At 42.5% G+C, this 20,578-nt stretch overlaps 1 protein-coding gene across 1 annotated transcript in view; it reads right to left on the bottom strand.

The window, feature by feature from the left end:
* Positions 1-20,578, bottom strand: part of WASF2 (WASP family member 2) — an 83,614-nt gene that overhangs the window by 29,306 nt on the left and 33,730 nt on the right. Inside the window, exons 2-5 of the mRNA XM_077481017.1 lie at positions 15,214-15,344; positions 1,720-1,854; positions 1,380-1,533; positions 1,172-1,289 (exon numbers count right to left, since the gene is read on the bottom strand). Coding sequence (XP_077337143.1) covers positions 1,172-1,289; positions 1,380-1,533; positions 1,720-1,854; positions 15,214-15,343 — 537 coding nt within the window. The 5' untranslated portion in view covers position 15,344. The remainder of the gene's footprint in view (positions 1-1,171; positions 1,290-1,379; positions 1,534-1,719; positions 1,855-15,213; positions 15,345-20,578) is intronic.

The raw sequence follows: 20,578 nt of genomic DNA, 5'->3' as shown, positions 1-20,578 counted from the left end.
GTTTGCTAATTAAAGAAATGTAAAATTGAAAACATCTATAACTATGTTAAAGAGGACGGCCGGTTTAAAAAAATAAAATAATTAAAAGTCAGCAGCTGCAAACACTGTTGCTGCTGACTTAATAAGCACACTTACCTGTCCAGGGCGCCTGCGATGTCGGCCGCCCGAGGCCAACCTGTCCCTCGGCTCTCGGGTCCCGGCGCCACCATTCTATCTAAGGGAAACAGGCAGTGGAGCATTGCGGCTTCACTGCCCGTTTCCTACTGTGCATGCGCGAGTTGCACAGTGCTTTGTGAATGGGGCGCGCTGTGTTCTGGGACACACAGTTCCCAGAACACAGTGCGACCCATTACCCAGAAGACGCCGCACGGAGGAGAGAAGAAAGAAGATCTCCGCGGAGGAGGAAGAGGCAGATTAGGATGATGTGCCTAGCAACAGGCATTTCTGGTAAGTTAAAAAAAATATATATTTTTTTTAATTTTTTTTTTCTGATTTTTTTCAAATTTTGAATGTATTTTTTTTTCAGGGTGGCCCTCCACTTTCAGGACAAAGAAAAATATAATCATGTAGCGTTTCTCTAGTGGGTCATAAGCAGCACTATAAATAGCAAACGTGCTCACTGTCTCAAAGATTTTCAAGCAAATTGAAAAATCTATGTGAATGGATGGCAATGTCTCCTTTTCATAGAGGAAAGTATTCACCACAGGTGTTTCCCACCAGCCTGTCCACCGAGTTGGGGAAACAATCACTTTACTTAGCAAGCTACATCAAAGATCTCTGCAACAGAGCCTAAGCCCCTGTTCACACCGAATCAGACTTTCAAGTGTTACTTTATTTGTAATCGCACGATTTCAAAGCCGCATGTTAGTGCAACTTCCGGTGCGACTTGGTTGACATCTGTGCCAATTCATGCACAGATGTCTATGCAAGTTGTACCTGAAATCGGCAGAAATAGTGCAGGAACAACTTCGTTGCACTGATTTGAAGTTTCACCGATGTGAACAGGGGATAAAGGTGCAGCGATAAATGCTACTGTCATACCTTCCCCAGTAACCCCCTCCTTCTCCTATTTACTCTTGGGTAAAGTTATCCTTTAAAAGTATTTCAGCTGGATAAGAAATAAGATGATAAATCTAAGCAGTCTTATCTCTTGCAGCATTCTGCTTCTTACCCTATGTTTGCGCTTTTCTTTCATGATATCCTTTGTGTCCTGCAACATCTTTTCTTTCCACAGGTCAAAGAAGTAGGATGGGTCTGTGTAAAACTTCAAGGCTTCCCTGCCATCGTCCCTGTAAGAGGCAGGAAACAAGATTTTTTTTAAACAAGGTCATAAGACTTGCACAGCCATAAAGTACACATATAGCAAAAAGCATTATTACCTGTATGGGGAAAGGATGTTGAGTGGTGGTGGCATGTTACAGGTAGCATATGTTTCACAGACAGGAACCGAAAGAGAATCACGTACAAACAGTTGTTGATCTTGCAGGGTGTTACTGTGAAATGCTTTTCTCATGTTTATGCCCTGTAGAGAAACTAGAAATAAAGCAAAAAATACAATTAAGTGACTGATGAAAACATAACAAGTAGATTTCTAAGCACTGTCAATAAATGTTTCTGTATCATACCACAAATCACATATGGCATTATAATGTTACTATCAAATAATAAAAGCGAACAAGCATTTTTTTCGTAAAATGGGTATCTTTCCAAACAACTTACCCTCCTCCTCTTTAGGATCAAGCTGGGTCACTTTGACCTGTAGCTTTTCCACTCTCTCACCCAGTGTTCCCACACGCTGAGCAAACAGGCTTGCTTCCGTAAACAGCTCTCCAAAGATGTCTTCTGCATAACGGCCTGGAAATAATGATAAATAAACAGAATAACATGACATAAATGATTTGGAAACATAAAATATGTAAAAAAAAAAAAAAAAATACAAATAAATTCCCCCCACTCAGTCCTTAAGATGACAATTAGGACAAAAAAAAAAAAAAAAAAAAAAAAGACTCTTCTTAAGAGAACCAGCAAGAAGGAGGCTCTTCTGTACTTTATCCAAAGCCAGGAAAATATTTTCCCTGGAGCTCCATACAAAACTGTATGTTATGAGCATCAAAAGGCTAGCATATATTGCAGGGCTTCCATTGGAAGACTACATTTATGTGAGATCACATTATGTAAACATATTATACTGTGCAATAAATATAAAAACTGCAATATTCTAGTAATAGTTACTGAGACAAACTATGGCTAAGGGGATATTTTAAAATTTAAAAAAAAAACTATTGGATGTCTTGGAAGGCTCTTGCAACCCTCAGATCCTTCCTCAGCATCTGGTCTGCAGAAAGAACCATTTCAAGCAATTAAAAAGCAATGAGGGATTGAGTGACCTAATGAAATTTGCAGCAACTCACTTCACTACACAGAAAGACTGGCTAGCTTACTAACTCACTCAGGTCAGTTACACAATCCTATAACTCCACAGCTCACACAAAACTCTCACTGTCACCATGACTTCAGCATTGCAGATTAGAACACAAAAAGAAATACATTAAAACTAAAAAAAGATAAATAACTGACGCAACTATGCAGTAATTGCTTACTAATGTTAAAGCGGAACTAAACCCCCCTATCCTTTGGAGCCAAGGAAACTGCCATCTTGGCCTCTGTTTGATCTGCAGTTGCTATGGTGCTACACATGTGATCTGTTACGAATCCCACCATTTACAGTTCAGTTAAGAGCACAAACTCTTGTGACAGTTCTCATTCATGGCATGTCCTAAATGTAACCGCTTTCAGAAACAGTCAAGTTGTTGGGTTAGTTCAACTTTACAGCAACATCTACTGAAGTGTATGTACACTCCACAAGCAGACTGTCATCTTCCTTATGGAAGGGATCCGCCAGCTGTACAACCACCCAATCACGTTATCTGCTCTTCCCTCCGCCCCCTGCATTACATTCTGGGCTCCGCTGTCCCACCTGCAAGCCTGGGACCCCCATGGCAGGCGCCGCTAGGTGGAGGGAAGGGAGGCCAGTAAATATCTGTTAACTGGTCTAGCCTAGACGCAAAGATCTCAGGGCAATGGTGCCCAAATATGAAAACATTGCTTGCATTACACATTACATCCTGCCACATACGCATGAGTGAGAGAAATAATTCTAGAGCCAATAATCATGGTTAGCTGTAAAGTAGAAGCATGTAGGGGCTTTCAAAGCATTGCTTATGGAAAATGTAGGATATTGGAATTCTTTATCGCAACTTTGAGTAGTTGTAAAGACAGGCTTTTTTTTTACCTTTGTGCATTCTATACAAGAAGGTAATCCCGCCCCCCCCCCCCCTTTATCCTTACTTGAGCCCGATCTCGATCCAGTGATGTGCACAAGAGCAGAGGCTCTCTCAGTTCTCTCACTCCTCAATGGCTTAGAGACAGCAGCGGGAGCCATTGCTATCAATCACAGCCAGTGGAGAGGGAGTGGGGGTGGGGTTGAGCCATGCTTTGTGTGCCTTATGGACACATAGGGCCAGCTCGGGAGCGATTACACACAAGTGCCCCCATAGCAAGTGGCTTGCTATGGGGGCACTCCACAGGGAGGAGGGACCCAGGGGCACTGACGGGGGACCTGAGACAAGGAGGATAATAAAATTCAGTGGGTATTCCATCTGCCCCAGGAGCCTGCAATCGGCAGACTGCTCCCTGCACTTCTTCCAAGACTGATAATGCTGCAGTCCAAAAAGGTGCCCCTGTGCTCCTTCATCCACAGTGGGAGCACTCTAATACAGGAGATAGGGTACTGGCCAGATGCCACCATAGCTAATTGTTGGTAAACTGCAATACATTACATTTTTGGTTTTGGGTCTAATACAGCTTTAAGACCATGTCATATCCATAGTCAGGGGGTGTAACATTTACCATGTTACAAAGTGGAACCCCCACCCCAAAACAGCCACCCCTCTGACAGCGTGCAGGGGTTCTTCCTCCTACAGCAGCTGTTAGATTTATACTTGACAGGGCTCAGCTTGCACTGCCATGCCATTCATTTCCAAGATCTATAAATGAATAAACTAGCCAAGCCAAGTCTGTCACCACGGCAGATGGAATGGAATATAAGTGCAGGGATCACCACATTGCAAGACTATTGACACTTCCTCTAGCTCACCAGCTGAAAGTCTACCTCGGTATAGACTTAGGCAGGCCATACATGGGTTGATTTTTGAAAAAAAAAAAATTATTTTGAAAATCTTATCAAAGAATTTTAGTTCGTATTTTGTACCGTTATTGGGCTGCAGCAACAGGCAATTTTCGTGTGGCAATCAAATGTGAGTAATTGGACATGTGGAAATTTTTGTTGAAAAACAATGATTTTCTAATCAATTATGGGAGAATGAAATGTAATTGAAATAGAAATGCACATGTGCAAGAAAAGAAAATTCCCAGCCACAAAATTCTTTTCTGTAGCAACATGAGGTGAAATTAAAGGCTTGGTTGGCCGAATTTCAAAAGCAATGGTGGCACCATCGGATCACAAAATGCACAAAATTTTCAGATTTTCAAAAGAAAATTCTTTCCAAATTCGACCATGTATGTATGGCCAGCCTTAGAGCTGGAGAAAGAGCCTGCAAAAGGCTGGCATTGCACCTGTGACTGACTGATTGCAGTTGCAATGCTTCACAGGCTCATTTGCAAAAAAAATTATAAATGCAGTTTTTTTTAATGAAAATATATATGTACATGCCTCTGACCAGACTTTCTGCCTGATCTACATTATCTCTGTGAGCCATTCTGACTGGAACAAACAGGGACAAAGATGAGGCATGCTCTTATCCCTTGATCTACATAAGGTCTTTAATTCCCTGTCCTGGGAATATCTTTAACACTTTGAAAAAGGATGGGTTTGGGCCTAAATTTCTGACTTTATTACATATGCTCTATATTGCTTCCACAGCTAACCTTTTGGTGAAGGTCTACAGCTCTCAACGTATCACTATATTCAAAGGCACTCATCGGGGCTGCCTTTTATCCCCATATATTACTAATTTTAGCATTCAAGCCTATAGCTATCAGACTCTGGTATAACATTGATATACCAGGCATCCCATGTGGGCACTGAGAACATAAATGCGCCCTGTTCGCAGGCGATATACTAATGCTATTCTCCTCTCCGATTATATCCATCCCTAATCTTTATACCGACCTGCAACCTTTTTCTTATCCATTTCTGGTTTCATGGTCAATAAAATCACAAGCACTGAGTATTTCCCTGGAAGATCATACTGTTCAGGCCCTTCAAAACTCGTTCCAATTCAAATGGCAAATTGACGTCCTGCCATATCTTTGCTTAAATCTTACTCCCTCTCGTCAAACTCTGTATCACAACAATTATTCCCTACTTTACAAAAAACTTGCAGAAGATCTTAAGAGGTGGGCAACGAATCCTCCATTGTTGATTACACTCACCTAAAAGGAAAAATCTTGCCACGGATATTGTACTTACTGTTGTGCTCAAAAGTTTGCATACTCTTGGAGAATTGGTAATATACAGTATGTACTATTTTTAAAGAAAACACAAGTCAACAGGCAAAACACATTTATTTTATTTCTTATGGGATTCGTATTGAACTGTAGGTCATAACAGAATGGCACAATCATAAAACAAAAAACATGGCAACAAGTAAACAAATTAAATGACCCCTGTTCAAAGTCTGCATACTCTTAGTTCTTAATACTGTGTATTGTCCCCTTTAGCATCAATGAAAGCGTGCAGTCTTTTGTAACAGTGGTCTATGAGATCCCGAATTCTTGCAAGTGATACAGCTGCCCATTGGTCTTGCCAAAATGCCATGGTTAATCAAAGTCTTTGGTTGTCTTGCATGAACTGGACATTTGAGATCTCCCCAGAGTGGCTTGATGATATGATGGTCAGGAGACAGCAATGGTCACTTCAGAACCTTTGCCTTTTTCTGCTGTGACCACTGTAGGGTCAACTGGGCCTTGTGCTTAGGGTCATTGTCGTGCTGGAAAGTCCAAGAGCGTCCCATGTGTGGCTTTCACACAGAAGAATGCAAATTGTCTGCCAGGATTTTGTGATAACATGCTGCATTCATCATCGATTCCCCATGCCTTTAGAGCTCACATACCCCCAAAACATCATTGAGCCACCAACATACTTCACAGTGGGGATGGTATTGTTGTTGCTATAGGCCTTGTTGACCCCTCTCCAAGCATAACGCTTATAGTTGAGACCCTATTCCAGATTGACATGTCTCAAAGCTTCTGGTACACTGTAATGTTCTGTCCGGCATATTGTAACTGGACTTTTATGTGGCACTGGCGCAGTAAAGGCTTCTTTCTGTCAGCTCGACCATGCAGCTAATTTTTGTTCAAGTATCATTTTATCGTGCTCCTTGAAACAACCACACTGTCTTTTTTCAGAGCAGCCTGTATTTTTCCTGAGGTTACCTGTGGGGTTTTCTTTGCATCTCAAACAATTCTTCTGGCAGTTGTGGCTGCGATCTTTATTGGTCTACCTGACCTTGGTATGGAATGCAGAGATCCCCGAGTTTTCCACTTCTTAATAAATGATTGAACATTACTGTCTGGCATAGTCAAGGTTTTGGATATCTTTTTATGTCCTTTTCCATCTTTATAAGGTTCCATTACTTTATTATGCAGTTCTAACCTGCTCAGTGCATCCATGTGAGAGCTAACAAACTCATTGACTATTTATACACAGACACTAATTGCAATTTAAAGAGCCACAGATGTGGCAACTTACCCTTTAATTGTCATTTTAACCCGTGTGTGTCACCACTGTGTGTCTGACCAAGACCAAACATTCCAGGGTATGTAAACTTTTGTTGAGAACCATTTGGGTGATTTCCGTTATCATCATGATTTAAAAGGGAGCTAAACAACTATGCGATAAATTGCTTCATATGATCAGTATCCTTAATTAAAAGACATTTTTTTGGCACGATCAGTCAGGCATATCACCATTTCTACCAGGGTATGCAAACTTTTGAGCATGACTGTATTTAGACCCCTGTCAGTAGCCATAAACATGTTGGATCTCAATAGGTTTCAAAAGAACCATTGTCCGGAGGGAAGAAAGGCCTAATGTGAACAGACATACACTTTATACCCCCAAAATAAGAGGGGGGGGTTCCAGATTTGGTCAAGTACCTCCAAGTCACACAATTAGCTCAACTAATTAGATTCCAGGCACAATGACCCAAATGGATGCAGCTGGAATCCTCAGTCCTCCCTATGAGACCAGTCAGCCATTTACTGTGGCAACAGGTCAAAGACAGATCTATGATACTCTGCGACACCCTTTCTTTCTCCCTTGACTTATGGGATGGCTAAATTACTTAATAACCCTGACTTCACCCGGGCCTAGCTCCCTAGATTTTTTTATGGTTGGCAAGTAAAGGTCTCTTACGCATAGTGTAGACTTCTATGATCACCAAGGTGTATTGTCAATGCAATTTTTTCAAGATATGAAAAATTGCTCATTTCCTTACCTCTCTAAAATGGATAGCCGATCTCTCTTCTACCACTCTTATGAAGTATTTATGCAAATGCATTGACAAACACTTGGTTCGCATATCTAAGGTTTACGATATGCTCTCTTCTCTGGACATCAAGCTGCCCTATATGGACAAAACTCTTACTAGAGTCAACCTTATTAAATCCCTGCAACAGCCATTACTCGGCCGTCCAGTGGGGGGGACCCCCGAAACCCACAAGAAGAGTGTTAACATTTGTTTTTATAGCTGTGGAAATCATCCATGGTCCAGCTTGAATTATTAAAGATCAAGGTATCTTGGATCATGGATCAAGGAATATTTTTCAGTGCTTACATAAGATGCATTTGTTTGAAAAAAAATGCGGCACCCTTGGATCCAAAATTTGACAGGTGCTACAGGCTGAATTAGAAACATCTCTACTGGGTTTGGTGAGGGTGCTTTACCTTTGCCTTTCTTTTCTCCCCACTTTCCTTTATTTTCCCTTGTTCCTTGCATATTTGGAGAAACTCCACGATCCACAAATGGTTGTTTTAAGGTTCTTTACTGTATACGGACAATTTCTTGGAGTCCTAATGGGTATTAGAGGTGGACTCTCTGGGTCTGCTAGCTCAAGTTTTGATGGACTTCAACTTTAGTTCCCTAAATAGAACTCTGATCTCTTTCTGTTACAAAATATTTGCCTGAACTTGCGACTAGTTGACGGTCAATTGTACTTTTGTACTTCTTTTATTTTTATTGATAAAACTACAATAAAAAAGCATTGCAACTGAAAATATATGGATGTTTATTAATTTCTTGCAAAAGGTGGATTTAGCCCTTAAGGCCCCTTTCACACATGGCGGGTCAGTAATGATCCGCCCCGTGATGATCCGCTCGCTCAGCGGGGATCGCTCCGTTGTCCTCGCTGAGCCGGCGGTGGACAGGGCGGTCTCCGCACACTGTGCAATGACCGCCCTGTCAGCTCTCCACTCTCCTCTATGGGGATCGGATGAGCACGGACCGTCTGTCCGTGTTCATCCGATCCGCTCTGCAGACATATAGAAAAATAGGATTTTCCTCCGTCTGCAGAATCGGACAAATAGTGGAGGTGGACAATAGCGGGTGTCTGCGGATGTTCATCCGCAGACACCTGCTATCCCATAGGGATGCATGTATGTCCGTATTTCATCTGCATGTGTGAAAGGGGCCTAAGTTAATTTTAAAGTGCACATACAAAAAATTAAACACGCTATATGGCTATACAACTAAAAAATGGGAAAATACTACTACTACAGATTTATTGACTTAAAGTGTATCTAAACCCAAAAACAAACTGTAAATTACCGCTGCTTGCCAATCCTTCAATGTTGAGGCGGCAACAGGTTTTAGTTTTTACGTTCCTTAATTTTCACCTGGTGATATAGCCAATAACACACTTATGGTCTTAGACCTTATTTACATGGGTGGCAAGGAGTGGATTGTTTAGCCGTGGTTTTAGCATCCCTAACAAGATAACATGCTTATGGTAGCTCCTCTGTCTATGGAGGAGCAACAAACACCCCTGGACAGCAACACTGCCATTAGAAACACTTTTCTTTTCCAAATAAAGGTTTAATGGTTCTAATAACTAAAAGCTGACCATTGCGATTACCCAGTCAGTGATATTTGGCTAGCCTCAACCTTTAACTTCAACTTTTACTACACAGCTTGGTCTGTTAAAACAAAGTTGAAAAATAACAGCAGGATCAACAGATTAAAAAAAAAAAAAAAAGTAAAAAAAAAAAAAGAGGGCACAGAAAACAACTTTTTTAACCAGTTAAGGAGCGCTGCATGTAATAATACGTCGGCACAATGGCACGACAGGCACAAGCACGTACCCGTACGTGCCTGCCTTCCAATCGGACACCCTCCTGCTGGCTGCGGCGGTCCGTTTCGATTCAGGATCGATCCGGGATGAGGGGATGGCCGTTGGTTTCTGGTCATTCCCTTGCGATCGCTCCTGGCGAATGAGAAGCTTCCCCTGCACGTGTAGTGTAAACACAGGCAGGAGGAAGTGATGTCATCATAGTAAGTGCACCAACACTACACTGACACGTAGGTACACATAAGCACACTTTTCACCCCAGTCACCCCCTGCCCCCCCCCCCCCCCAGTCAAAGTGTCACTGATTGCAGTGATCATTTATTTACCGATTTACTGATCACTGCATTTAGTGTCAGTTGTGACTGTAAAAAGTGTCAGGGCAGTTAGTGTTAGGTCCAGGGTAGCCCTATGTCCCCTCCTAATAAAGGTTTAACCCCTTGATTGCCCCCCAGGTAACCCTTTCACCCCCTTTTGCTAGTGTCACTAAGCGATCGTTTTTCTGATCGCTTCATTAGTGTCACTGTTGCCGCTAGGTAGCTAGTTATTTTTTAGGTTCACCGCCAGGTTTTTATAGTGTTAGGTAACCCCATATACAACCTAATAAAGGTTTTAACCCCCTGATTGCCCCTAGAGTTAACCCTTTCACCAGTGATCACCGTATAAGTGTCACGGGTGACACTGGTTAGCCAGTTAGTTATTTGGTTATTTAGGTTCCCCGTCAGGTTTTTATATAGCGTCAGGTACCCCCATATACTGCCTAATAAAGTTTTTAACCCCCCGATTGCCCCTAGATAACCCGTTCACCAGTGATCCCAGTATAAGTGTTACGGGTGATGCTGGTTAGTTAGTTAGTTTGCTTTTTATAGCATCAGGGCACCCGCCATTTATTACCCAATAAAGGTTTAACCCCCTGATCACCCGGCGGGTGATATCAATTAGGTTTTAGGGTTAGATAGGGTCTGTGTCGCCCCAGGCAGTGCTAAGTTAGTGACAGTACCGCTAACACCCAAGCGCAAAGCATACACCTCCCGTAGTGGTATAGTATCTGAACAGATCAATATCTGATCAGATCTATACTAGCGTCCCCAGCAGTTTAGGGTTCCAAAAAACGCATTGTTAGCGGGATCAGTCCAGATACCTGCTAGCACCTGCGTTTTGCCCCTCCGCCCAGCCCAGCCCAGCCAAGTGCAGTATCGATCGATCACTGTCACTTACAAAACACTAAACACATAACTGCAGCGTTCACAGAGTCAGGCCTGATCCCTGCGATCACTAACAGTTTTTTTGTCTAGGTGCTTTTTTACCTGTGAATCTCACTAGTGTACCACTAAATTTAGAGCCCAAAATGGCAAAGCGAAGGTACCCTAGTGAAGAGGCCTACACGTTTCTGAGCATGACAGATAGTGAAGAGGAAGTCACTCATCTGTCAGATTCAGGCTCAGTGAAATAAAAAATGAATGCCCTTCGAAATCCTGAAGGCGGTGTTTGGTTTTTGGGGTCCCATACGCGGCTAGGCTCCCAAAAAGTCCCACACATGTGGTATCCCCGTACTCAGGAGAAGCAGCAGAATGTATTTTGGGGTATAATTTCACATATGCCTATAGCATGTGTGACCAATATATAATTTAGTGACAACTTTGTGCAAAAAAAAAAAAAAAAGTTTGTAATATTTCCGCTACTTGTGGCAAAATATAGAATATTCCATGGACTCAACATGCCTCTCAGCAAATAGCTTGGGGTGTCTACTTTCCAAAATGGGGTCATTTGGGGGGGTTTTGTGCTATTTTGGCATTTTATGGCCTTTGAAACTATGATAGGTAGTGTGGAGTGAAATCAAAAATTTGCACCCTTAGATATCCTGAAGGCGGTGACTGGTTTTCGGGGTGCTGTACGCGGCTAGGCTCCCAAAAAGTCCCACACATGTGGTATCCCCGTACTCAGAAGCAGCAGAATATATTTTGGGGTGCAATTCCACATATAATTATGGCATGTGTGAGCAATATATCATTTAGTGACAACTTTGTGTAAACATTTTTCATTTGTCATTATTCAATCACTTCTGACAAAACAACAAAATATTCAATGGGCTCAACATGCCTCTCAGCAACTCAGCTTATTGACATTTTTTTTTTACTAAAGACATGTGGCTGAATACATTTTGGCCTAAATGTATGACTAAAATTGAGTTTGATTTTTCTTATAACAAAAAGTAGTTTTTCCATTTATATCTTAAAAAATAAAAATCGCAGAGGCAATCAAATACCATCAAAAGAAAGCTCTATTTGTGGGAAGAAAAGGACGCAAATTTCATTTGGGTACAACATTGCATGATCACGCAATTACCAGTTAAAGCAGTGCAGTGTGAAATTGTAAAAAGACCTCTGGTCCTTAGGCTGACAATTGGTCCGGGTCTTAAGTGGTTAATGATAGTGGCAGGCTATATCATACAATGCCTTGAAGAAGTATTCACACCCCTTGAAATTTTTCACATTTTTCCATGTTACTACCAAAAATGTAAAATGTATTTCATTGGGATTTTTTGTGATAGACCAACACAAAGTGGCACACAATTGTGAAGTGGAAGGAAAATTATAAATTGTTTTAATTTTTTTTTTTTTTTTTTTACAAATAAATATCTGAAAAGTGTGGTGTGCATTTGTATTCAGCCTCCCTGAGTCAATACTTTGTAGAACCACCTTTCGCTGCAATTACAGCTGCAAGTCTTTTTGGGTATGTCTCTACCAGCTTGCAAAAGCTGGAGGGCCGCCCTGATCTAAACCATTCCATTGTAGCTTTGGCTGTATGTTTAGGATGCTTGTCCCGCTGGAAGGTGAACCTCCGCCCCAGTCTCAAGTCTTTTACAGACTCCAATAGGTTTTCTTCTAAGATTGCTCTGTATTTGGCTCCATCCATCTGCCCATCAACTCTAACCAGCTTCCCTATCCCTGATGAAGAAAAGCATCCCCAGAACATGATGCAGCCACCACCATGTTTAACAATGGGGATGGTGTTTAGGGTGACGTTCAGTGTTAGTTTCCGCAACACATAGCGCTTTGTTTTTAGGCCAAAAAGTTCACTTATGATTTTACCTGACCAGTGTACCTTCTTCCACATGTTTGTCGTGTCCCCCAAATGGCTTCTTGCAAACTGCAAAGAGGACTTCTTATGGCTTTCTTTAAATAATGGCTTTTTTTATTGCCACTCTTCCATAAAAGGCCAGATTTGTGGAATGCACCACTAACAGTTGTCCTGTGGACAGATTCTCCCACCTGAGATGTGGATCTCTGCAGCTCCTCCAAAGTTACCATGGTCCCCTTGGATGCTTCTGTGATTAATGCTTTCCTTGCCTGGCCTGTCAGTTTAGGTGGACGGCCATGTCTTGGTAGATTTGCAGTTGTGCCATACTCTTGCCATTTTTGGATGATGGATTGAACAGTACTCTGTGAGATGCTCAAAGATTGGGATTTTTTTTTTTATAACCTAACCCTGCTTTAAACAGCTTTATCCCTGACCTGTCTTGATGCGTTCCTCGTCCTTCATGCTGCCAATTGTTCACTAAGGCTCTCTAAGAAACCTGAGGGCTTCACAGAACAGCTGTATTGATACTGAGATTAGATTACAAACTAGGTCACTTCTGAAGGCACTTGGTTCCACCATAATTTTAGCTAAGGGTATAAGAGGGATGGGGGCTGAATACAAATGCACACCATGCTTTTCAGATATTTTTTTGCAAGAAATTTTGGAAACCATTAATCATTTTATTTCCACTTCACAATTGTGTGCCACTTTGTGTTGGTCTATCACATACAATCCCAATAAAATGCATTTATGTTTTTGGTTTTAACTAGGGGTGTTGAATATAATCACAGCATCGATACATCAGGATTCAGACATTCGTGATTCTGCATTGATGCTGAGAGTCGGCCAAATCGATCGCCAATGACTTCACCCGAAAGCTGGCGAGTGCCAGTGTCACTGATCCTATCCCTTCACCACCATTCCTCTGCCACTGATCCCATCCCTCTGCCACTGATTCCACCCCCCCCCCATCCCTCTGTAACCGATTCCATACCCCCACTGCCATCCTTCTGCCACCGATTTCCCCCCCCCCCCCCTTACCATCATCTCTCTCCAACTTATCCACCCCCGCCACTGATCCCATCCCCTCCTCACAACCATACCTCTGTCACCGATTCAATCAATCCCCCCTAATACCACCATCCCTCTGACACTGATCCCATTCCCCCACACCACCATCCCTTTGTCACTCATCCCATTCCATCCACATTTTCACAGCTCTTACAGCGAAGAAGCCTTTCTGTTAGTTCTCTGTAATGAACTGAAAGTGAATAAACTTGTAGCCCTCTTTTGAGATGGTTGTGAGAATTACCCTCCCCAAATGATATTGCGCTAAGAGCATATGAATAGAAAAAAAATGTAGTTCTTCTGACTGCTTGGATTTGTGGATAAAAACCATGGGCATTAATTGTGATGCATCGTGGAATCGAATTGAATTGTTAACAGGATAATCGTAATCAAATCGAATTGCGAGACCAGTGAAGATGCGCATCCCTAGTTGTAACATGACAAAATGAGGAAAATTTCAAGGGGTATGAATACTTTTTCAAGGCACTGTATATGCCCTTTTTGATTTTGCCTTCAGTACTACTTTAATGGCCATATTGACCACTGGTGGTCCTTGTGGGCTCTGAAAGTAACTGAAAATGGGCACATTACAAAAAAAAAAAAAAACCCTGATTATTTGCATTCTTTAGGCTGTGTTGTGATATGATCACTACTAGGTATGTCTTACATATTTATACACATTCATCCATCTGTAATGCACTTACAGCCATCTGATGTGGCCAGTGACCTGCACAGCAGCCTTCGAGTGCATGCCGCTCTACTGAATGATTGCTAGTCCTCCATAATCCCAGCAACTGTCAAACACAAGCCGATATTGCGGTTAGCTCCCCCAATCTTTTTGTTTTCTTTCCTAACACAGAGACACGGGGAGAGGCGTCCAAGTGGATAAACATCCAATTGGCATTGTTACCATGCAAAATAATGATACTGAATGTTGTTAAAAGTCTTCATTATGCCATTTAAAATATAAAAAATTTGAAATTCGTAACACATTTCGTTTCATTGTGGTCCGTGACCAGTCCCCAAATCACTTAAGTGGCCCATGCTCTTGCTCTTCAAAACGTTTAGCACCCCTCATGTAAAGCATCATTCAACCCATTTCCTGTGAGCCCCGGGCATCAAGGTTCTGCGACGTGCCACCCCCCCATACCCTGGATTCACAGGAGAATGCTGCACAGAGCGTTATTATGCAAGTGCTGCACTCTACAGCATTTAAGATTCACCCACTGACAGAGCAAATGAGGCCGAAGTGGACCTGTGATACAACACAACCAAAAACACCTAGAAAAGTGCAGTGTTTTTTTTTTTTGTTTTGGTGGTGATGTAAGGGGAGGTTGGGGTTCCTAAGTCTGGAGCTGAGCTTTAAGTTTCCCAATATAAGAACTCTTTGTTGGCAAATTCTTAAAAAGAGGTTCAAGGAAGTTTACAACGCTACATTACTGGGTATCGACCAATTTTTGATTGATTGCTGCAGTCAAGACGGGTACTGTTTTCTGTGGTGGTCAACATGCCACAGTTAGTATTTCAAGCATTTGAGACAGACAACTTCCATTATTCATCAATGTTTCACAGCATTGTATTTAACTGTATAGTAGTGCATTTCTAATAACCATCAACTCTACACAGCTTTAAGTGTACCAGTTAAGCACTGCTCCTTGAAAAATGATTTTGCCCCTTCTTTCCCCGAGTTGTCACTTACTCAAACTTCCCAGCTGCCTGATGACATTGGACAGCGTGATGTTGGTCATACATTCCAGTTCACTGCGGACAGTGGGAATCTTCTCTCGACACAAATAGCGCGGCTCAATGCAACGTGCTACGAGAGGCATTCTGAAGGGAAAGAGAGAAACGTTAAAGGGGTACAAACAAATTAATGAATACAATGATCCACTAAACGAGGACAAACATACAAAATTCGTCTTTTTGCCCCATTCAGCTCTCACACCTGTACACCAGAGCAAATTTCAGTCATGGGTGCATTTATTCAGCAATAACTGTGTTGTTACTTAAGATAACAAATGCAATACGCTGATTATATACACTCACCAGCCACTTTATTAGGTATACCTCTTCAGTTGCATGGTAACACAAATTGTTAATCAGTCAATCACATGGCAGCAACTCAATGCATTTAGGCATCTAGACGTAGAGAAGACAACTTGCTGAAGCATCAGAATGGGGCAGAAAGGGGATTTAATTGACTTTGACAGTTGCATGGTTGTTTGTCTGAGTATTTAAAAAATTGCTGCTATACTGGGATTTTTTTACGCAGAATCATCCCTGGGGTTTAGAGAATGGTCGAAAAAAAAAGGAGAAAATATCCAGCGAGCGGCAGTTGTGTGGACAAAAATGCCTGTTGATGTCAAAGGAGAATGGGCAGACTTGTTTGAGATGATAGAAAGGCAACAGTAACTCAGATAACTACTCGATAAAACCAAGGCATGCAGAATACCATCTTTGAATGCACAACGCAACGAAACTTGAAGCAGATGGGCTACAGAAGCAAAATACCACACCGGGTACCACTCCTGTTAGCTAAGAACATGAAACCGCAGCTACAATTTGCAAAGGCTCAGCAAAGTTGGACAACAGAAGATTGGAAGAATGTTGCTTGGTCTGAGGAGTCTCGGACTCATGTCTCATGTGCTCATGATCATGTCCATCACTTTATGACTACAGTGTACCCATCTTCTGATGGATACTTCTAGCAGGATAATGCACCATGGCACAAAGCTCAAATCATCTCACCACTGGTTTCTTGAACATGACAATGAGCTCACTGTACTCCAATGGCCTCCACAGTCACCGGATCTCATCCCAATAGAGCACCTTTGGGATGTGGTGGAATTGGAGATTTGCATAATGGATGTGCAGCTGACAATTCTGCGGCAACTGCGTGATGCCATCATGTCATGTCAAAATGAACCAAAAAGTCTGAGGAATGTTTCCAACACTTGTTTTATCCATGCCACAAATAATTAAGGCAGTTTTGAAGGCATAAGAAGGTCCAACCCGTAACTAGAAAGGTGTACCTAATAAAGTGTCCGGTAAGTGTATATACAGTAACTCACAAAAGTTAGCACACCCCTCACATTTTTGTGAATATTTTATAATACCTTTTCATGTGACAACACTGAAGAAATGACACTTTGCTACAATGTAAAGTAGTGAGTGTACAGCTTGTATAACAGTGTAAATTTGCTGTCCCCTCAAAATAACTCAACACACAGCCATTAATGTCTAAACCGCTGGCAGCAAAAGGGAGTACCCCTAGTGTGAAAATGTCCAAATTGTCAATATTTTGGGTGGCCATCATTATTTTCCAGCACTGCCTTAACCCTCTTGAGCATGGAGGTCACCAGAACTTCACAGGTTACCACTGGAGTCCTCTTCCCCTCCTCCATGATGACATCACGGAGCTGGTGGATGTTAGAGACCTTGTGCTCCCCCACCTTCCATTTGAAGATGCCCCACAGATGCTCAATAGGGTTTTAGGTCTGAAGACATGCTTGGCTAGTCCATCACTATTACCCTCAGCTTCTTTAGCAAGGCAGTGGTTATCTTGGAGGTGCGTTTGGGGTCGTTATGTTGGAACACTGCCCTGTGGCCCAGTCTCCGAAGGGGGGGGGGGGATCATGCTTTGCTTCCTTCAGCATGTCGCAGTATATGTTGGCATTCATGGTTCCCTCAATGAACTGTAGCTCTCCATCGCCGGTGGCACTCATGCAATCCCAGACCATGATACTCCCACCACCTGCTTGACTGTAGGCAAGATGCACTTGTCTTTGTACTCCTCACCTGGTTGCCGCCACACACGATTGACACCATCTGAACCAAATAAGTTTATCTTGGTCTCATCAGACCACAGGACATGGTTTCAGTAATCCGTGTGCTTAATCTGCTTGTCTTCAGCAAACTATTTGCGGGCTTTCTTGAGCATCATCTTTAGAAGAGGATTCCTTCTGGGATGACAGCCATGCAGCCCAATTTGATGCAGTGTGTGGCGTATGGTCTGAGCACTGACAGGCACTCATACGTCTATTTCCCAAAGACAACCTCTGGATATGGCCCTGAGCATGTGCACTCAACTTCTTTGGTCGATCATGGCAAGGCCTGTTCTGAGCAGAACCTCTCATGTTAAACCGCTGTATGGTCTTGGCACCATGCTGCAGCTCAGTTTCAGGGTCTTGCCAATTTTTTCATAGCCTAGGCCATCTTTATGTAGAGCAACAGTTCTTTTTTTCAGATCCTCAGAGAGTTCTTTGCCATGAGGTGCCATGTTGAACTTTCAGTGACCAGTATGAGAGAGTGAGAGCGATACCACCAAATTTAACACACCTGCCCTCTTGTAACTCGAATGAGTCGCATTACACCGGGGAGGGAAAATGGCTAATTGGCCCCAATTTGGAAATTTTCACTTGGGGTGTACTCACATTAACCACTTTCAGACCGGACCATTTTGCTGGTAAATGACCAGAGGTCTTTTTACACTTTGGCACTGCGCTGCTTTAACTGGTAATTGCGCGGTCATGCAATGTTGTACCCAAACAAAATTTGCGTCCTTTTCTTCCCACAAATAGAGCTTTCTTTTGATGGTATTTGATTGCCTCTGCGATTTTTATTTTTTGCGATATAAACGTAAAAAGACCGCAAATTTTGAAAAAAAATGATATTTTCTACTTTTTGTTATTAGAAAAATCCAATAAACTCAATTTTAGTCATACATTTAGGCCAAAATGTATTCAGCCACATGTCTTTGGTAAAAAAAAAGTCAATAATTGTATATTTATTGGTTTGCGCAAAAGTTGTCACATCTACAAACTAAGGTACGTTTTCTGGAATTTACGCAGCTTTTAGTTTACGACTGCCTATCTCATTTCTTGAGGTGCTAAAATGGCAGGGCAGTACAAAACCCCCCCAAATGACCCCATTTTGGAAAGTAGACCCCCTAAGGAAATTGATAAGAGGCATGTTGAGCCCATTGAATATTTTATTTTTTTGCCTCAAGCGATTGAATAATGACAAAAAAAAAAATTTTTTTTTTTTTTTACACAAAGTTGTCACTAAATGATATATTGCTCACACATGCTATGGGCGTATGTGAAATGACACCCCAAAATAAATTCTGCTGCTTCTCCTGAGTATGGGGATACCACATATGTGGGACTTTTTGGGAGCCTAGCCGCGTACGGGGCCCCGAAAACCAAGCACCGCCTTCAGGCTTTCTAAGGGCGTAAATTTTTGAGTTCACTTCTCACTACCTATTACAGTTTTGAAGGCCATAAAATGCCAAGATGGCACAAAACCCCCACAAATGACCCCATTTTAGAAAGTAGACACCCCAAGCTATTTGCTGAGAGGCATGTTGAGTTCATGGAATATTTTATATTTTGCCACAAGTTGCGGGAAAATTACAAACTTTTTTTTTTTTTTTTTTTTTTTAACAAAGTTGTCACTAAATGATATATTGCTCATGCATGCCATGGGCATATGTGAAATGACACCCCAAAATAAATTCTGCTGCTTCTCCTGAGTACGGGGATACCACATATGTGGGACTTTTTGGGAGCCTAGCCGCGTACGGGGCCCCGAAAACCAAGCACCGCCTTCAGGCTTTCTAAGGGCGTAATTTTTTGATTTCACTCCTCACTACCTATTACAGTTTTGAAGGCCATAAAATGCCAAGATGGCACAAAACCCCCACAAATGACCCCATTTTAGAAAGTAGACACCCCAAGCTATTTGCTGAGAGGCATGTTGAGTCCATGGAATATTTTATATTTTGCCACAAGTTGCGGGAAAATTACAAACTTTTTTTTTTTTTTTTTTTTTTTCACAAAGTTGTCACTAAATGATATATTGCTCACGCATGCCATGGGCATATGTGAAATGACACCCCAAAATAAATTCTGCTGCTTCTCCTGAGTATGGGGATACCACATATGTGGGACTTTTTGGGAGCCTAGCCGCGTACGGGGCCCCGAAAACCAAGCACCGCCTTCAGGCTTTCTAAGGGCGTTACAGTTTTGAAGGCCATAAAATGCCAAGATGGCACAAACCCCCCCCAAATGACCCCATTTTGGAAAGTAGACACCCCTAAATTTAGGGGTACACTAGTGAGACTAGGTAATAAATGGCGGGTGCCCTGAAACTATAAAAAAATAACTAACCAACCAGCGTCACCTGTAACAGTTATATGGTGATCACTGGTGAAAGGGTTAACTAGGGGGCAATCAGGGGGCTTTATGCGGTAGTATATGGGGGTCCCTGGCGCTATAAAAAGCTGCAGCGAACCTAAATACCTACCTGCCTAACTAGCGTCACCTGTGACACTAATACAGCGATCAGAAAAACGATCGCTTATTAGGCTGGGTTCACACTGGAGCGATGCGGGAACGCCACGAATGTGCGGCGGGTTCCCGCATCGCATGCCTCCCGGCGGCAGTTCACACTGCCCTATGCGAACTGCTGGGAGTGTCAGTGAAATGTTACTGACACCCCCAGATCAGTTCGCATATCGCAGTGCGATCTGCAAACTCGGATCGCATGGTGTGAACACCCATGCGATCCGATTCTGCTGCGGGCCAAAAAAAGGGTCCCGTGCGAATTTGCGGCGGGTGCGGCGGGTGCGGCGAATGGCTGAACTCGAATCGCACAGAGATCGGATGTGATTTGCACTGCAGTGCGGTGCGAATCACATCCGTTCTCATAAACCGCTGCAATGTGAACCCAGCCTTAGTGACACTGGCGACGGGGGGTGATCACGGGGTTAAACCTTTATTGGGGGGGTTAGGGGGGTACCTTATAACTAAAGGGGGCTAACCCTAACTGCCCTAACAGTTATTAGTCACAAATGACACCCGCCGGGTGATCAGGGGGTTAAACCTTTATTAGGTAATAAATGGCGGGTGCCCTGAAACTATAAAAAAATAACTAACCAACCAGCGTCACCTGTAAGTTATATGGTGATCACTGGTGAAAGGGTTAACTAGGGGGCAATCAGGGGGCTTTATGCGGTAGTATATGGGGGTCCCTGGCGCTATAAAAAGCTGCGGCGAACCTAA

The sequence above is a fragment of the Lithobates pipiens genome, unplaced genomic scaffold (assembly GCF_037356315.1).
Source record: "Lithobates pipiens isolate NorthernLeopardFrog02 unplaced genomic scaffold, aLitPip1_a1.2 Scaffold_16, whole genome shotgun sequence".
Taxonomy (NCBI): Eukaryota; Metazoa; Chordata; class Amphibia; order Anura; family Ranidae; genus Lithobates; species Lithobates pipiens.
The sequence above is the reverse complement of the archived record's forward strand: the minus strand, read 5'-3'. Positions and strand labels throughout refer to the sequence as shown.